This window comes from Rhinopithecus roxellana, chromosome 2, assembly GCF_007565055.1.
Source record: "Rhinopithecus roxellana isolate Shanxi Qingling chromosome 2, ASM756505v1, whole genome shotgun sequence".
NCBI classification, from domain to species: domain Eukaryota; kingdom Metazoa; phylum Chordata; class Mammalia; order Primates; family Cercopithecidae; genus Rhinopithecus; species Rhinopithecus roxellana.
In genome coordinates, this window is record NC_044550.1 from 42828899 (window position 1) to 42847750 (window position 18852).

General features: G+C 32.3%; 1 protein-coding gene across 4 annotated transcripts in view; it reads left to right on the top strand.

Annotated features, from left to right (window-relative positions):
* The window catches only part of EPHA5 (EPH receptor A5), a 344724-nt gene that overhangs the window by 277926 nt on the left and 47946 nt on the right, over positions 1 to 18852 (top strand). For 2 of the 4 annotated variants that reach the window (XM_010380149.1, XM_010380150.1), the window contains exon 9: positions 14176 to 14241. The exons of the other annotated variants lie outside the window; for them this stretch is intronic. In XM_010380149.1, the coding sequence (XP_010378451.1) occupies positions 14176 to 14241 (66 nt within the window). The remainder of the gene's footprint in view (positions 1 to 14175; positions 14242 to 18852) is intronic. 4 annotated transcript variants of the gene reach the window in all.

The window sequence follows — 18852 nt, forward strand, 5'->3', positions numbered from 1 at the left end:
AGGAACAGAGCAACAACTAATTGCCCACTGTGGGAAGCAAACCGTCCTAGGAAACTGAACTTGAGGGTTACTGGCTCAATTGTTCAACACTATTGAACATCCCACAGATCAAACATGTAAACATCACTGCAATGCTCAGGAAGTTATACTGAGGCAAACATTTGAAAGAAAAACTCAGTTTATGGTACTAGAAACAAGAGGTTAATATCACTCACTTGCAAAGATACAAATTATTTTAGTAAAGAATCAAATGACTTAGATTTCACCTAATATGAAGCAAAGGGCAGGTCAAAAGCCTAGCCACAAGCGCAAAATACACTTTTTATCTAAAGCTCCATTTGCTCAAAGCTCCATTTCTTTAAGAATGTGATCCTCATCTGAAAGAGTACAGACTGGCACTCCAGAAGATGCTGGGCTCTGGCGGAAGACCCTCCTAGGTTTCTGGGAATTTTACACATCTCTCAGAACCCACAATAACACAGCCTTTCACAGACACCTGATATCCAGCTCCACAGTGAAAATCAATAGCATTTCCCTATGCCAAAGGCTAGAACATCTATTCAACAAAAAAAATCAGTTAATTTCCTGAGCCATGTCTGGAAGTATACTCATTGTTGAAAAATGAATCAAAGTGTCCCAGATGATTTTAAACATCAGCTAAAAGCCACATTTGTTCAAGATCTGTGCTTTATAAGGTCTTACATGAACCAGGAAAAAAAGAAACTGTTTCTAATAGATTAGCAACTCAATCTCAAGCAGCTGAATTCTTTATTATGCCATTTGGAAGGACTGACTTTGTATACTCCTGATGGCTGTGATAGTTACAGTGCTAAAAAGCTTATTATATTTCAATTGATATGGTTAGGCTTTGTGTCCCCACTCAAATCTCATCTTGAATTATAATCCCCATAATCACCTCATGTCAAAGGAGAGACTAGGTGGAGGTAATTGAATTCCGCTGTGTTGTTCTCACGATCGTGAGTGAGTTCTTACAAGAACCAATGGTTTTATAATGTGCTCTTCCCACTTTGCCTGGCACATCTCCTTCCCGCTGCCTTATGAAAAAGGCCCCTTGCTTCCCCTTCCACAATGATTCAGGTTTGTAAATTTCCTGAGGCCTCCCCTTCCACTTTCTGTTATAAATTACCCAGTCTCCAGCAGTTCTTTATAGCAGTATGAAAACAAACTAATACACCAATCATTTTGCTTACCAAAATTCCCTTACTGTCTCTCACTCCTTGTTTCTCTCATTACTTTTTTACTCCTCTAATATTTTAATCTCACAGAAAAATGGCATACTTTTATATATTAAATATTAGTTTTGTCTGCTCTCATTGTCACACTGTGTTTTAGCCACCACTATTATGGATAACAATTTCACTTGATTTTGTTGTTATTTTGGGACTCTTCCTTGTTTTTGTTTTAAATAACATATTATCATTTCTTCCTGTTTGCAAGATTTGGCACTGGAATCTGCATACTCATGATGGTTGCTGTTCTTTGAGTTCTTGCCCTGTATTCTTCTAAGTGATGGTTAGTCAGTTATGACCACAAGTAGAAACACAGAAGAGGCATAGGAAAACAAAGTTTATTATATTCACAGGTCCTAGAAACAGAAGGTATGGCATGTCATGCAGGACCATCAGAGAACACCAGATTTTGGTTAGGAGGAAGAAGACAGGAGTGAGGGGAAAGTCTAGGAGTGAGCCTTTGTTGACATTTCTATGTGAAAGTATATTGGCTAGTTTGAATAATTCTGGCTAACTTTGGGCTTACAGAAGAGGTCTCTAGTTTCTTGGAACCTGGGCCTGGGGTTATTAAGGCAGTGGAATATTGTCCCCTGAAGTTAAGGGGAGGTTAGAAGAGGTATTGCTCCAGATTGGTTAGTTTGCATCTCAAATACATGCTGTAGGCTAAGTACGTTGCTACTTCTAGGAACTGGCTAGCCATAAGACGGGCAATCGTTCCCCAGACAGAGAGGTTTTTAAGATGTCAAAATATCATAATATACAGACAGAAAAAAAAAAAATAGAGTACTCTTGGACCAGGATAGATTGATAGATTGAAAGGCAATGAAAACCAAGAAATACAGTTGAAATTTTGGTGAAGTTTTTTTTTTTTTTTTTCTCCTTACTACACCCGTACTTCCATCCAGAAGGCATGATCTCATCAAGTTGACAAGATTTGACTTCCCTGTGGAAATTAATTGGGGAAAACCTGTTTCCCAAGTTTTTTCTAGGCTGTGTTTAAACCACCTTTGTAATTCCTCTTTAGTGTCCCTCCAGACAGATGATTCCATAGATTCAAATAGTTCCATGTATCTCATAAGTACCTAGCGCCTACCTCCAATAGTCCTCAATGCCTCTGATGTTGGAGAATCCTAGTGCTTCTCTGATATTGCTATGCCTATCCCCCTTGATTTTTCCTGAAGCAAATTAAGTTGCCTCTGGTTAAACTGATCCTCTCCATGGATAATGCACAGATCCTGCCAACATTAAAAGACAAATAATCTATTGTCCATGTCGAGTTTCAATTGAAGTCATGTAGCTTTGATCGTTTAATCATTGAATTCAATTGTTCAATACATTTATTAGTATCCTTACTGTATAATACAAAGAGAAACTGTTTCAAGATATGGAGGAATATTACACATACAATGCAAAAGATAATCATAATGTACAATTCCAGAGAAAAGAGTTGAAGCTTCAGAAACATTAAAGGATATAAGATGAAGTCAAATACTTTTTATATTAATATTAATTGTTCCTAGATACACTGGAATTTTACCAAAAATCTGCAAAGCTAATGTTGTTCAAGAGATTTTTGGATATGCCAGCACCACGATGCTATTATTTTTAAGGATGCAAAGTTCAGTATAACTTTTTTTTTTTTTTTTTTTTTTTTTTTTTTTTTTTTGAGGTCGAGTCTCGCTCTGTCCCCGGGGCTGGAGTGCAGTGGCCAGATCTCAGCTCACTGCAAGCTCCGCCTCCCGGATTTATGCCATTCTCCTGCCTCAGCCTCCCCGGTAGCTGGGACTACAGGCTCCCACCACCTCGCCCGGCTAGTTTTTGTATTTTTTTAGTAGAGACGAGGTTTCACCGTGTCAGCCAGGATGGTCTTGATCTCCTGACCTCGTGATCCGCCCATCTTGGCCTCCCAAAGTGCTGGGATTACAGGCTTGAGCCACCGCGCCCGGCCCAGTATAACTATTTAAGCAATATACACATTAAACCTCCACAAATTTTCTGATTTCCCTAATTTGCTGCAAGGAAAAATATAAGGAATTGCCAATTTAGTGGTCCAGTCTTCCTCAGAAAACTTTTAAGATGAAATTCAGTCACTTAAATCATACCAAAGATGATCCAAAAGCCAAACAAGGCATCATCAAATTAGCATGAATTCAATATTTACATAAGTGAATTAAAATTATTTACATAGGAATTTAGATGGACAAATATGTAATAAACCAATATTCTACATTTGTATGACTTCCATGCTTTTTGTAATACATAGGAACCTCTTGATGATTTGTTGTGTTGTTGATATCTGACTTTTCCTGACCTAGCCCTGTTCTTCATGTTCCAAATGTACATATTGTAGTCTTTTGGATTTATCTCTTCTCTAGTAATTTGGGAAGCAGTGGGCCAGGATAAGGCTTTTTTTAAGCCTTAATAATGAATTATTAATCATTTCAAACCTGTGCTGGTGTATACTGTTGCTTTTCAGCCCTAATAGGGAAAAAACTACTTTAAAATATAAGTAGATGTGCATTTTACCACCCTGTATCTTTCTGCCTAAGCCTTGGGGCTTCTAAATCTTCATCCAATAAATTGAAATGAGAAGGAACTTCTGTATATCTCAAATATCTGAGTGGGGCTTGTGCAGTTTAGCCCATTTGTTCCTATCAGTTTCCAAAGTCAGGGTGACTGGATCCTGCTCCAGTGTCTCCAAGCCTTTCGACAGCACCCCCGGCTCCGAGGAGAACTCTGAAATAATCCAGCTCGGAAGTCTATTAGGGGACCATCTCAGTATACACCAAATGTCCTAAGGTGAAAATCATTATGAATCCTGCTTCCACACATTGTGGCTCCATAGATCTCAAGTACTCAGATTGCACCTAGACTACTTTAGCTATGTTCCAGCATATTCTTAGAGGTTAGATAAATGGCTATGTCCTTAGATGAATGACCTTATTTGCCGACATTACCAAGACATCTGGCTTCTTCCCTTTCCCATAAGTTTCAGCCTATATATATATATTTTTTACATTGCAGGTTACAAAGTTGGCAGAGTTAAGTCAATTGCCCTAATTTCTTACTAAGCTGCTATTTTTATTTAGGTATGCATTTCTTAATTCCTATTTAAAATTACAAAGAACATAAAAGACAAAATTCAAAAGTTAATCATACTTATACCACCAGAAGCAAACAGTATTAATATTTTGCCATATATATTTAAGATATCTTTTGTACAATTGAATTGTTAATTTGTAGTTTTGTGTTCTTTTTTTTACTTAACAATATAAAATTTATTTGAGCAATTAAAATATTTTAAAAGCAAAAATTTAATGTCTGTTAGGTATGTTAATGTCTGATCTTTGTCATGAATGTTTTGCTGTGTGTGTGTATAATTGTTGTTTGAGAGAAAGATTTTGTGTGTCTCTGTGTGTGCTTGTTTTGTATTTTACTATAACTATCATTAATGTCCTTAGATCACATTCATAAAATCCAAAGTAAAGGTCAATGCATATGAATATTTTTAAGATTATTTATACATATTGACAAATGTCCTTTCTGAACTACTGTACCAGTTAGCATTCCCCTCAATAGTACATGATATTGGTAGTTCACAACCTAGAACATCGTTGCTTATTTAATAGGAGAAAAATAACTGTGCATTTATAATTAAATTTATTTTTATTTTTAGATTTAATAGGGTCATTCACTTATAAGCAAAAAGTATAGTCATTAGCTGTTTTAACATCTGCTTTGTAAATTGCATGAACAGGCTCTTTACCCATTAAAGTTAGTGGGATGGTAGCACTTCACAGAGCAGAGCTATATTATTGAAAGTGTCAAATTTTGTTTGTGTTTTAGTGATGTTTATTTTGCATGGGATATAAAAATCTTTAAAATGTTAATTTTGTGTACGTGGGGATTTAAATTGATATTTTCCAAAGACTTATGTGAGTACCCAGCAGTGGTTTTCAGTATCCCCAAAAAATCTTGTAAGTTTCTACATGTAGTATGTACTAAATAATCATGCACATGGGTATTATTTTGTCTATGCTGGCTCTGGGCTATGAAAGCCATTCTATTAATCTGTCTGATTTTTATCAGGATTACACAGGTATAAATATTATAATATAAAAATATTTTTCAATGTTTGGTCAGGTAAATTCCTGTTGGAGATCATATATAGTCACAATTACAAATATTTTATAAAGGTACATTCTTGTGAATATAATCACACACATACATTTATACACAATTCAATGTATAAAGCAATTGTAACCATAATTAATCACTATGTTACGTATACAATGTATTAAATATTTCACATTTATCTCCAGCACAATATTTAGTTTTAAATAATTATGGCAACTATTATAATATGTGATTTTAATACTACTGATCAATGCTAATAAAAAGCAGAATGTAGTTGCATGGAATTTGAATATTGTGATATGAAAATGTGACATTTAGTTTCCTCTTAAGTCATTCTAGAGTATGTTCAATTATCATAATATGTTTATCACAAAATACATACACTTCTTGAGTTTTGGTAATTTCAGTATATTGCCACAATTACTTTTATCATTTGAGAGAGACATAATTAAATGGAAAGCTTAATCTTTCTGACTTTTCCACCTTAAAAGTTTCATGCTGATAAATGTGATTCAATTTTAGAAAAATACTAAACAGACATAATGGAGGGAACTAAAAAATGTACATATTTGACTTTTTTCTTTTACTCATTTTCTTCTTTTTTTGAACTCACTCATAGTTTTAATTGATGGCATTTTTTCATTAAATGAGTATTTAAAACAGTAATTTCAAAGCTGTGTTTATAAATGTTGTTTATTTGAACTGACAAAAACAGCATCACTTATTTGCCACTTTATCTGCTTTCAATTTTTCTCTCTACTTTTCTCAAAATAATTAAAACCTAAAATAGCTGAGCACAAATAGGTTCATCATGATAATCCTACGTTCTTTTCTAAGAGGCCCCCGAAACAGACTTGTTTCAGCTGTGAGATGACTGGGAGAGGAAGAGCTCAGTGGAAGAAGCTTAGCAAATTTAGGCTTCTAGAAATGGAGGTAATTGATGTTTGTTCAGTGTAGGCATCGCTCTGCAGGAGTAAGAAACATGATTCAGTATGTTGTATATCAACACTATTATTATGCTAGAACAGAAATAAGATGGTTGTTGATTGCAAAGATGAATCCATATATTTTCCCTTTATTGAACTAGTAAAGATTATCTCTTCTGTGGAAATAAGCTGAAATCACCCAGATGAGAACAAACACAGAGTATTTTTTCACAGCTTACTACAGAAGAGGATCAGCCAACATCACATGCATTTGATTGAGACCCAAAGGCAGGCAGGATAATGTAACAATGGGGAAAAAGAGAAGGCTTCAATTAGGCCCAGGTTTGGAAGTTGTTGGCATAGTGAAGCCGGAATTGGCTACCTAAAATCAAGGCATCCTAGGTGATTTTGCTTCCTTTGTTTGATCCTAAATTGGAAATAGGGACCAAAAATTAAGGAAGTTTGCAGTTATTAAGTTCTGACCATTTGGTCTGATTGCTACAAAGGTTATGATTTGACTTCTTGGACCAGCTGCTATAGATTGTGAGTATTTGGAACAAATTGGGAAGAAATCAGTGTGAGAATAGAAGATACAATTATCTCTGCTTAAGTGAGTACAGAAATAAGAGGAGTGGTAGATTTGAAGTGCACCTTGAGGATGAAGATAAATTTTACCAGAGTTGGCTGAGAGAATATGATGGAAAAAGGCACATAGGTATGAGTGCATATGGCATGTCCGGTTTCCTGTGACTCCTTAGCCCAGTCTATTTGGCCTTTCACAGCCTCTCCTGTGTCCTGGCACAATCTCGTCTTCCATACCTTCCTGACTCATTAATGGCAGGAACTTTCTTGTATACAAACCAATTTTTGAAAAATAAGAAGTTAATTTTTACATGCACATGCACATCATACATGTGCAAGACTTTCTTTGTAAAAGATTATATTTTTCCAGAACATGATAGTGTTTAATATTGTTTATTTGTGGCTCCAAATGGGAATATGGCTTATATGATTTGTATCATATATATTTTTTTATGTTATGAATCACTGAGAAGGCAATCAAAACTTTTAAAACCACGCCTTCCTTCCTACTTCCCTGCCACCCTTTTCGTACTTTTAAACAAATATTAGAAGAGACATCCAAGTGTCTGAATCTGTCCAAGTGTCTGAGATCTCCAAGTGTCTGATTTATAATAAGTTGGTAGGAAGATACCATGACTTCTTCAGATTGGGAGATATTATGACCAGGGCATTATTGAAGTCTTCTAAAATAGGGTATGCACTCCACAGTGAGCTCAATAAAATCCATCATCCCAAAATATCAGAGGGAACTCCACAATAGTCATAGTTCCATGCTGTTTTTTTTCCTATAATAATCTTGCCAAAGATAAAAATAGCATTTCTTAATATTTATTTTCTTGCTTTGTTTTTACTGGTAGCAGTGAAAGTGATAATGGTGGTAGCAGTGGTGATTGTGGTTTTGTTCTTGAAGAAACACAGGAAAGATTTTTAGGAGTGGACATAACTCTTTCTAACCTGTTATTGTTGCCACTAATATCATAACCAGGCCTTTCACAATTATTGGAAATATTAATTGGGAGAGCAAAGAAGAAACCACATCTGACTTTAAATTTCTTAATGGAATTGGACCTGATTAATGTGTGTGTGTGTATTATATGTATATTTGATAAGCACATCATATTATATATGATACATCATATATGATATATACATCTATATATGATACATCATATATATGATATAAAGACACATTAATGATATATATCATGTATGATATGTATGTTTTAATACTTTACATGCAAATTATTTTGGTGTATACATTTTGTACATAATTTACATAGATATGATGTGTATATGAATTATATGTTTATATATGATCTCTCTCTATGTATATACATTCTTACCAAAGAACAGATTATTTTTAAACACCTCCAGGTGCTTTTGAAGTTTCTACTTACATGCAGGCCATTAATATGCTAATTGCAAGTCTTTCCCTTTTATTAAGTAAATTCCCAAAGAACTATTATAATATACGTCAATTCAATACAATACATATTTATTGAGTACCTCTTGGATCAGTGTTTCTCAACCTAGAGAAAATTTAGAATCAACTTACAGATTTTGAAAAAATGATGTTTGAGTTCCACAATCAAGATGTTCTGATTTAATTATTTCAAGGTAAGGCCTGGGCTTTTGTTTTCAAGCTTCCTTGTTGATTCTAATCTGTAGCCAGGTTTGGAACCACTGTATTACACATGAGTAGAGAGCTGTTGTTATATAATTTCTTCACTCTTGAAGAATAGCATATAGATTCTCAGTAAATGTTTACTAATAATGAGAATGACTGTATCTTCTACTGCAGCAAAAAGTTTAAGAAAGGTGTTTAATATTTGATACAATTTAGAGTTCAAATATATTTTGGAATAAGCAAATTATATCTAACGTGTTTAATAACATTTGCTAATTGAATCCGTTCCTTTATCTGTGGCATTCGTGGAGGAATAACCTAATGTTTTATAATGATCTCTGGCCCATTAGAATAATGAAATGAAGTAAAAACACAGAGTCATTATTAAAGTATAGCTTAAAAAAAATCAAAGTGTTTTCTAAATATATCTCACCTCAAGTTTGTTTGTTTGTTTGTTTGTTTGCTTTCATTTAGTTTGATATTTCTAGATCCTAATAGGTTTTTTTTTTTTTTTTTTTTTTTTTTTTTTTTTTTTTTTTTTTTTTAGAGTAAGAAATAAGGAGAGTGTCTGATTACAGTGTTAATGTGAATCAGTTTTTGTTTGTGTTTTTGACTTTTTCCTTAACATGAATGGCTGTACATGAGACCCTTATATTTGCACAATTTGGGAGATTTTTCAAAGAAATTCATGATAAGTGCATCATTTATTTAAGGTGCACCTCAGTCATTTATATGATTTAATCTCTATTTAAAACATGGCTTTAAATAATGTGGTAGAGTTTGAGTCACCAAGTATTTTTAAGGCATTGATCTTTTAATGTTGAAGGTGCTTGCCTCTTTGATTCCTAGTGAGGGCTCGCTTACTACCTTGCAGAAGGTTGCCTTCTTGCTGTGTCCTCATATGGAGGGAAGGGGCAAGGGAATTCCCTCAAACCTGTTTGATAGGAAAACTGACCTCATTCAAGAGGGCTGGGCACTCATGATCTTATCAACTTCCAAATGGCCTACCTCTTAAAATCATCGCTTTTGAGGTCAAGACTTCAACATATAAATTTGGTGGAAATACATTTAGTACCATGAAGTTTTGCATCCTGAAATATTTTAAGAAATGTATAAAACAATTAACATTGTAGTGTTAATTACAAGTGAACAATTTATTCAATGTTATTTGGTTAATATTAGTTATGTGTTTAAATTCTTTTTACTCATTTAAAAACTCATGGCCTTTAATAACAATATATTGCAATAAGTATCATAATTAGATTTGTTTAAATTTTTTTTGAAATTCTGAAATACAACTTTAAAAAATGAAATCAGAGTGAACTAGAAATATTTCTATAATGTAATTAATGTAACATTTCAGCACAATATCTCTTACAGGTTTGACATATGCCTATGCCATCATTTTACTTTTCTTCACACTGATTTTTACCTAATTTTTAAAAATTTAATATTATACCTTATTTACATTAATTGCTTCATAGACTTCACATATATACTTTGGTTTACCCAACAAATATTTTATCATTTAGTTGCTTTAAAATCTATGCTCAGCCTTATGTATATTACAAATAATGTATATGATAATAATATAGCTTGCACTTTGCCTTAAGACTGTCTTATAGTAATATCACTTAAAACCTTTCTAAGTGCTGACTGTGAGCCCCAAACAGTACAGAGAGCTTGACATATATGATCAAACTCAAACCCTACGTGGTATAGATTTTATTATCTCATTTCATCAGTGACTAGATTATCCAAAGCTATGCATCTAGTAATCGATATATTCAAGACTGCTCCTAGTTTGACTACAAACCCCATGATCTAACTATTTTGTGAAACAATAGGGCCAAAGCATGAGAATATTTTATTGCTCTTTGACAGGTTTAGAGTATTGTTTTCTAAAGGATTGGTGCCACTTTTCAGTGTCACTTGCCACACATTAGAACACTAGGTCCATTCTGTTTCTCTAGCACTGAATATCATCGTTTGTTGTTAATTTAATTTAAAATAGGAAAATGATGCAATCCTTTAGCTTTCTTCCTTTGTTACAACTAAAATAAAAATATTTTATATGTAATTCAAGTACTTCTTTTGTGAAATTACTCTTCTTGCTTTTTTCTCATTTATCTATTGACAACTTAGTGTTTTCTTATCCAATTCTATGATCTCTTATTTCATAATTTAAGTCATAATTTATCCATAGCCTGCAGTCTTGCTTCTCCGTTCCAGCATCTTTGATAATTCCTTCCCTAGATGAATAATCACCTTGCTTCCATAGGAGGGAGGTTATCGTACTTACATAGACACACTTCATACCTGTATTGATCAACTCTGTGTAAGAGCTGGCTAAAGTAATTTTATTTGAATCTTCTTTGGGTCTGAAAAGATTATGGTATCATATTTTAATCTGATGAAGGACAAATGGAAATATCTTGTTAAAACAAAGATCAACAGGTTTTTTTAATTGTTATTATAAGTCAAAGGGAGCTAAGCTATTTTAAACTTGGATTAAAACAATCTTGTTATAGCTGCATGCAGTTATGTACAGAGTTCTAGGTACTAAACATCGATGGGAATACAGATATAGACTGTGTTGAATCACAGATAAGATTCCTTGCTATTTCTAGCACATTTTGGCTTCTATTTCGAAATCATCTCTGAGGCTTGTAAGCATTAACCTATACTTATTTGAGTATTGGTTGAGGGAAAAATATGTTTTTTATACCACCTGATGTCAAGCTGTTACTGTGAAAGTGTCTTCAGAAATTATTTTAAAAGGTTATTAGGGGGTCATTATCAAACTTCTGATGTTCATAGAAAAGCAATTTCAGCCTTAGTTTTATTAATAACATATTAATGAGAAGTATTATATAATCACCAAATCCTTAGAAAACATATTTTGTGGAAATGATTTTTTTAAATTGCATTGGCCATTATGTATTTATATTAGTTAATCTGAATGTAATTTTTATTTAGTTCTATTATGGATAAAAATATTTAGTCTAGTAATGTCATATCAATTATGAAAAATATAAATTATTCTGAGATAATGAGAATCCATTCTGTCACATCAATTATGATAAAATTAAGAGTAATAGCTAACACTTTTCCTCCAAAATATTTGATATGCCAGACACTGATAAAAGTAAAATATATGTATTCTCTCACTTTATTTTCACAGAACCTCTGAGAAAATATATATATATTTATCACTATTTTATAGCTGTCAACCAAATAAGGAAGGTTAACCAAATTATCTAAAGCAATTTTTATGCCACCTTAAAGCAAATGCAATAAAATAGAAGTATAAATATTTAATTTTATATGGTTCTAGGTTTTTTAAATCACATTTTATTGAAATTATAAAGTAGAATTCTAATGATATGTAAGTTGATTTAATTTATTGGATTTGGTGTTATAGTGAATTCCGTGTGAGTGTATGTGTGTGTATGTGCATACTTATTCATAAGACACAAAGCTTATTTTTTAATTAAAGCTATATAAAATGTTATTATTTTTAGAATTGTTTATGTGTTTCTTGACACAGTTCACTGACCAAGAGTTAGACAACTCCTGTTAGGTAATAGCCAATCACGATGCAGTTATTGTTTTCCCATGTGCAATTCTATATGAATTTATAAACTGTGCACACTTTCAACTAGAAGGATATTTGTACTTTATTAGGAAATGGCATCATTTTTTCCTCATTAACATATAATTGGATATATTTGTTAACAACCAATAAATTGTACATTTTTTGTTGAGTTGAAACTGCTGTTTGAAATGAATTCATGTATGCAGGCTTTCTATTTTAGTAGATATCAGTAAGTTGAGGTGATTTTATTATTAGTTAATGCCAATTATGGTAAAACACTGACTGCTTAGGAGTGTCATTCATTGTGTTTAAACCATGCAGAAAAAAGAAAAAGAAAACAAACAAACGAGCAGTCATTCTCATCTCAGAAAACTAGCGGTCTAACAAAGAGGGCAAACAGTTTTTAAAGGGCCAGATATTTGATTTAGGCTTTGTAAGCCATACATTCTCTACCCCAACTCCTCAACTCTGCCACAGCAGCACTAAAGAAGCCATAAACAACAAGAAGTGAGTGTTCCAAGAAAACTGTATTTACAAACACAAGTAGTGAACTGGATTTGGCCCTTTCTCTGTGGTTTGCCAACCCCTAATCTGAGTGCTGCAATGAGGCAGAAGCGGTAGGAAAGTTAACTTATATAAAATTGTAGTAATTGTTGGAGACATTAATGCAATAGGTGTTACTGTAAATAAGTATATCAAGATCTGCCAAAATGCTCTACAGATGTCTGCTCTACAGACCTCTTAGATTGTTTTAATATTCGGATATACTGTAACTCTGACTCTCAATATCTCCACAGTGAAAATAATGATTTGACATAGTCTTTAAAATGTATTATAATAAATAGACAAATTGGAAATAAATGTTATGTAGCAATTTTTTAATCAGAATTTCATTTTAGTGACAGTAAGATTCTCAGACATTTAGTAGTACTGCAAGTTAAAATATTGTCAGTGCTACAAAGAAAATACATTAAAATTGTCTACTTTTTCTTTGAAAAGATCCATTGGAATTTTATTTGAAAATAATCATCTATCTTCATTAGTGTTTGCAAACTTATTGGAAATTTATGTTTTGTTTACTTATTTTTTGATATAAAATAGACTAGATACACTTCTAGAAATGAAAGTTCCAAACAGATAGATTTTAAATGAAAGCCTATACATGCTGGTATATTGTATCTTTACTGAGCTCACATTATAGTTTTGTTGAGATCACTGTAAATGTTATTCGTCTAAAAATACCTAGAAATGAATGCATTGAAGCACTAAATAACTTATGTCTTTTATTCTGCCATCAGTTTACATGTTTTCTATCAGTAAAGTGTATTTTAAAAAATAGCTTCCTTTGTATTTCCTGGATTTATTACTATGAATATGTAGAAAAATTACAAGAATCTTCAGTGTTGCAATATCTGGAAAAATGCATGTATTCTGTATAGTTTACTTTTTTATATAGCAAGTGCTCTGAAAATATATATTTGGAAATACAATTTTTAAATCTGGAAATGTAAAATTAAATTGGTAGACCTCAGTAAATGATTTGGGAAATTATATATGCCTAACATTTTCAATAGGCTATGATAAGTAATACCACAAGCATAAGAAATCAGTGGGTCACACAAGAAAGTCTTTATAATCTTTCCACGTTTGTAGGCTATGTGCAAAACATGTATTTAAAGGGCTATTTAGGATTTCTTCTGATGTAAATTTTGAGGGAATTTCTGAGGAGAGATATATTAAAATGGGCTTACATCTTTATTTATGTCTATATTAATTGCATACAATTAATTCAAATATAATGGCTCATGACATTTCCTACTGATAAACACTTTAAGCAAAATAAAAATAACAGTTTACTACAACTCTGTATTTCTTAAATCCATAAAATGCTTCTTAATTTGAAAGGCACTGTGGAAAAAAGTTAATTGTATACATTTAGACATTTTTGATTTTGAAAAGGAAAGCAGACACCTGAGTAAATTCATAGTGTCTTTATGCTATATTTGAGGGAGTGGGATCTCTTCCTTATCTTGGGCTCTCTTGTTTGCTTTTCAGTTGCTGCGAATGTGGCTGTGGGAGGGCTTCTTCCCTGTGCGCTGTTGCCCATCCAAGCCTAATATGGTTAGTGTTCCCTCCCACTTTCACTCCTATGTGATGTCCACCTATATGTATTACCGTTGGCATTTCTTTTCTTTCTCCATTTGTGTACATTTGAGTAGAATAAAGCTGGCTCCCCAAATTGAATCCTAACAAGTGATTTCACAATGGATTATTTCAAATAAATATTCTACATATGGCACATCATCCCTATGTCAAGCATTCATACGTCTCTTCTGAGGCTTTTACTGTGGACCTGATTTAAACGAGGGAGTTGTGAGATTACAGTTATATGTTCCACATTTAACATGCCACCGTTTTCGTTGTTCCATTAAGTAAAAACCATGTCACACGTGGAAGTAGAATGCTACTTCTGTCAAGGCAAAATCACCTTTTCTGTCTCCCAAAACCGTGGAATGACCACAGTATAACTTGGATCTTCTATTGTCATATCGTTGTGAATACATGTGGCACTGGAAAACAAAGCCACATGTAATTTCAAATGGTTTACCTAATTTTATTAAGCTTGAATTATTACAGATATTAGAAGTGATATTCTCACTTTGATACCAGTGAAGTAGAAAATATGCACATTTTTCAATCAGTGTCCAAATGGCATACTCTTAATTATTTATAAGTACAAATCCTAAATATACATCTGGGGTTATGACTATTCACAGATGCATTGGAACTCCTACACAATGGGAGCTACTTTGTGAAAAGTGAAATACTCCAGATAATTTCTTTCTAGACTAAATAACCTAAATCCTTGCACTATTGTACCCAGTTGTCATTTGTAGTCAGAATTTGCCAAGGAAAGATTTCTAACGCATATTACAAAGCTATAGAGTTTCCTAGGGGCTTTTAAAATTGTTAGATGTATTCTCTAGGTATAAAGTAATATTTGTTGCTTAAAAAATTGTGTGTGAATGAGGGTATACAGATGTGCAAATGTGAGAAGTGGTAGAATGGATGCCAATGATCTGAGAACAAGAGACAGTGAACGGACATAGAATGTTGTAATTCAGAAATATTTTTGTCAATTTTTTAAAAATTTTGAATTTGGAGAAAGTTTTAAAGTTTAATATGAAGGTAAAGATTTGTTCCAAATAACTTACACAGGGAATTCTTATGAGCATGGGGCTTCAGTGTCAAACTAAATACAAACTAAAATCTGGCAAAAACTATAGTAGAAAGTTTGGTTTTAATGTGTGTGTGTGTGTGTATGTGTGTGTGTATGTGTGTGGTGTGTGTTTTTGTGCTATGAAAATCTAAAAATGGTCATTGAATTGTCTATTCTACTTTAGTGTCAATTATAGTTGTTAACATAGATAAATCATCTCTGAAGCAGAATAAGCATAATTTACAACTTAGAAAAGAACATTGATACTGATGCCTTACCTTGAACTGCATCTCAAAAATTCTTCAATGGAAGTGTGAACATTTATGAGTCTGTGGCTTTGAAAGTATTGGAAAAGACTAGCTTTAGCCAGATTGAAATTCTTGATTTAAAAAAAATAGTTTATTTTTCTAGTGTATTGTTGGCTTCAGGTGGTTTATAAAATGAATAGAAGAAAAGAAGGAAAATAGGAAGGCAGCACTCTTATTTAAAATAAAAAACACATCAGTAAACTGAAGATGACAATATCTTTCTTCCAATAATGTTAGAAATTGTGAAGGCAATGAGTTTGTTTGTATATGTGCATGTGTATTTGCCTGTGGGTGTGTTTGTGAAAAAAAAAATAAAGATTTAGCCACATATGTGTTTAGGCACTCAGTAAAATGCTACCAGTTTTCATGGAAAGACTCCTGGAAAAGCTGGAAATATTAAAAAATGTATTCTTGGTAAAATAAAACAAATTAAAGCCAAAGAAACAAACTTTAACTGAGTTTATGTAAACAATAAAAAATTTGTCCAATTTTTTACTGGGTAGGAATCAGAACTAAAAATGCTTTATTGCTATATTTTGTGAAGTTTCGTTTTGTAATTTCATGTTACTACAAATTTTCTGTTAAGGATGGTATTTGTTTAGATTAAAGCACTAGAAAGAAAACAACCTTATATAATAAAAACTAAGAGCTGAGAAGAACCATTTATCTAGGAGAGTCAGTAAAATACTAAGAAATATGAAATCCTGTCACCTAATTTTGCATGTCTCATCATGCCAGCATTTCCAATAACCACGTCATTCATTTTCAAAATTCTATCATCATCATTTGTGAACAGACACATTTGCAGTTATAGAACAGAAATTTGTAGACTTTTAAATCTTAAATTAATTCCATTGTTTTTCGTGTCTTGAAAGATCACTCATGAATCCATATGTGGTTAGTTTTGACCTTAATATAATATGATACATATATATTAAAACTATCCATTGTAAATGCATTGACTCTTAGAAATACCCTGAGATAACTTGTGGAAATTTAGGGATCCAAAGAACATTGTTTCAAAACTATTCATCTAGATTCTTGGCTCAGCAATTCCAATGTGTTGACACTTTTGCAAGGCTCTGAGATTCTGATTTTTAATCTATCAAATTTCCCACCAGGAAACCACATCCATCGTTTAAAAAATACATGATGTGCCATTTTTAAGATGATATTTGTAATTACATGTTGCCTTTTAAAATCCTTTTATCTCAAATTATTTTCATCAGTATAGTTGCCTGTTTGCTTTGTTGTGACATTCATAAACATAATGTTAATATTCCAAACGTTCTCCCTGCTTTGACAGAAATCTACCCAGTGATAAAAGCTATTTCTGTACTACTTCTGAATGAAACTCAGATGCCTAAAGTTTAAACACCATATCCCCAAGGCTTCCCACATTTTTAGCAAAGTTATTGTTTAAGTTGCCGTGGCCTTTATTGTCATCTCAACCAGCTCAACTTTCTAATCATGGTTTTACTTCTTAAAAAAAAAAAAAAAAAATCTATTTTTACAAACAACCAGTTTTGAATTGATGGTTTTAATGTAATAATGTCTCTACTTTCTAATGTTACCCCTTATCCCCGAATATTCATCTGTGCTTACGGAAACCAATGTATATTTATAGCATAATATTTATTATAAATCCATCTAAAATATCCCATAGTCCCAAAGTGGCCATTTCTTGCATTTTTTTAAATTCAAATGAGTCAAATTATTTTCTTCATTCATTAGGTTTCACGCTTTTCGGTGTCTTCATATTATTTACTACACGCTTTGAGGGATTTAAGTGGCAAGGGAAAAGCAGTCACTATTTTGAAAATAGAGATATTAAATTCTTATTTTATTCATTTACCTATTATGTGATATGTAGATAATAAGCTTCACTTTTTAAATCCTTTTTTTAAATTTTAAAAGTATTTTAAATCAGAGACATAATAAATGAACTCTAGTGTATCTCGGAATTCAGACATACAATGAAGAGATTAAAAACAAAGTCCAAACAAAACAAATTTCTCTGGCCAAATGATCATGATGTCTTTGAAACATTAACTCTTATCCTAATTTTTCAATACAGTTTTCTTTCTCTATATTAACTCTGTTTCTAAGATATCTGCCGGGGGTAGTATGGAAGTACTCTTCCCTTTTATGTAGCATGAAAGTGACATAAAGAAGAAAACCATCCCTTTGTAATAATTCTAGAACTCCATTTAAAGTGCTTTGTGGTAGGCAGATGGGAGTGTTGTTTGACATGTATATAGAGTATATTAAATTTCAACTGAAGGCCTGCTAAGCAAAATACGATCACAAACTGCTCCAAACTATCCATTTTTAAAAATAACTGTGAAACTTCAGACTACAGGAGATATTAAATGGACCTTCTCAGATTGAGAAATCCAATAGTGGCTTCCATGAAACAGTTAAAAATTAATAGGAAGTTATATACTCTAGTATTAGAATAAAACTTTTTAAAAATAGAGAGATTCAATTGTCATAGATAGTGTTATATCAAAATTCTGTCAATTACAACTGAATTCAACACAGAGAATAGTCTTTAGTTTATCTTTGCATATTTTGAAGAATTTGAAAATGTTCAGGTTTTCCTATTATAGCTAATTTTAAAAGAATTTGAATAATTCATTGAGAGATTTACAATTTCATGTGTATAATATTTTAGGAGATTTATTCTAAGAGTTTTAAAATTCTTTGTTTTATATAATATGAAGATACAAAGTGATATATAAAGTATCAAGTAAGATATAATTTAGCTTCTCACATGGCATTAATCATAGGGCTGTTAGCACTCTTGATCAAATGTGAGATAAGAACTCAGAAAATTGTTTTCTCATTTTGTGTGGTATAATTTTACATCATTCCCATATCCAATGAAGTATGTTTTTCTAAATAAGTAAATTCCTTTTAATCAGTATATCTGAAAATATTTAGTAAATAAAAATAGATTAGCTGCTCTTTTTGTCTGACTTAAATCTATCTATGAAGAACTCAAAATGTCAATATTCTGGTAGTATAAACAAGGAAAATATAAATGACTCACACAGTTTTGCTAGCAGGACTGCCTAAATATCCAATGCCCCATTTCAGTACATATTCATTTGCATTCCTATTGAAGAATACTGGCTCATAAAACAAAATTTAATCCATGTTCAGTTTTTATTAGATACATTAATAACTTAATATTCATAT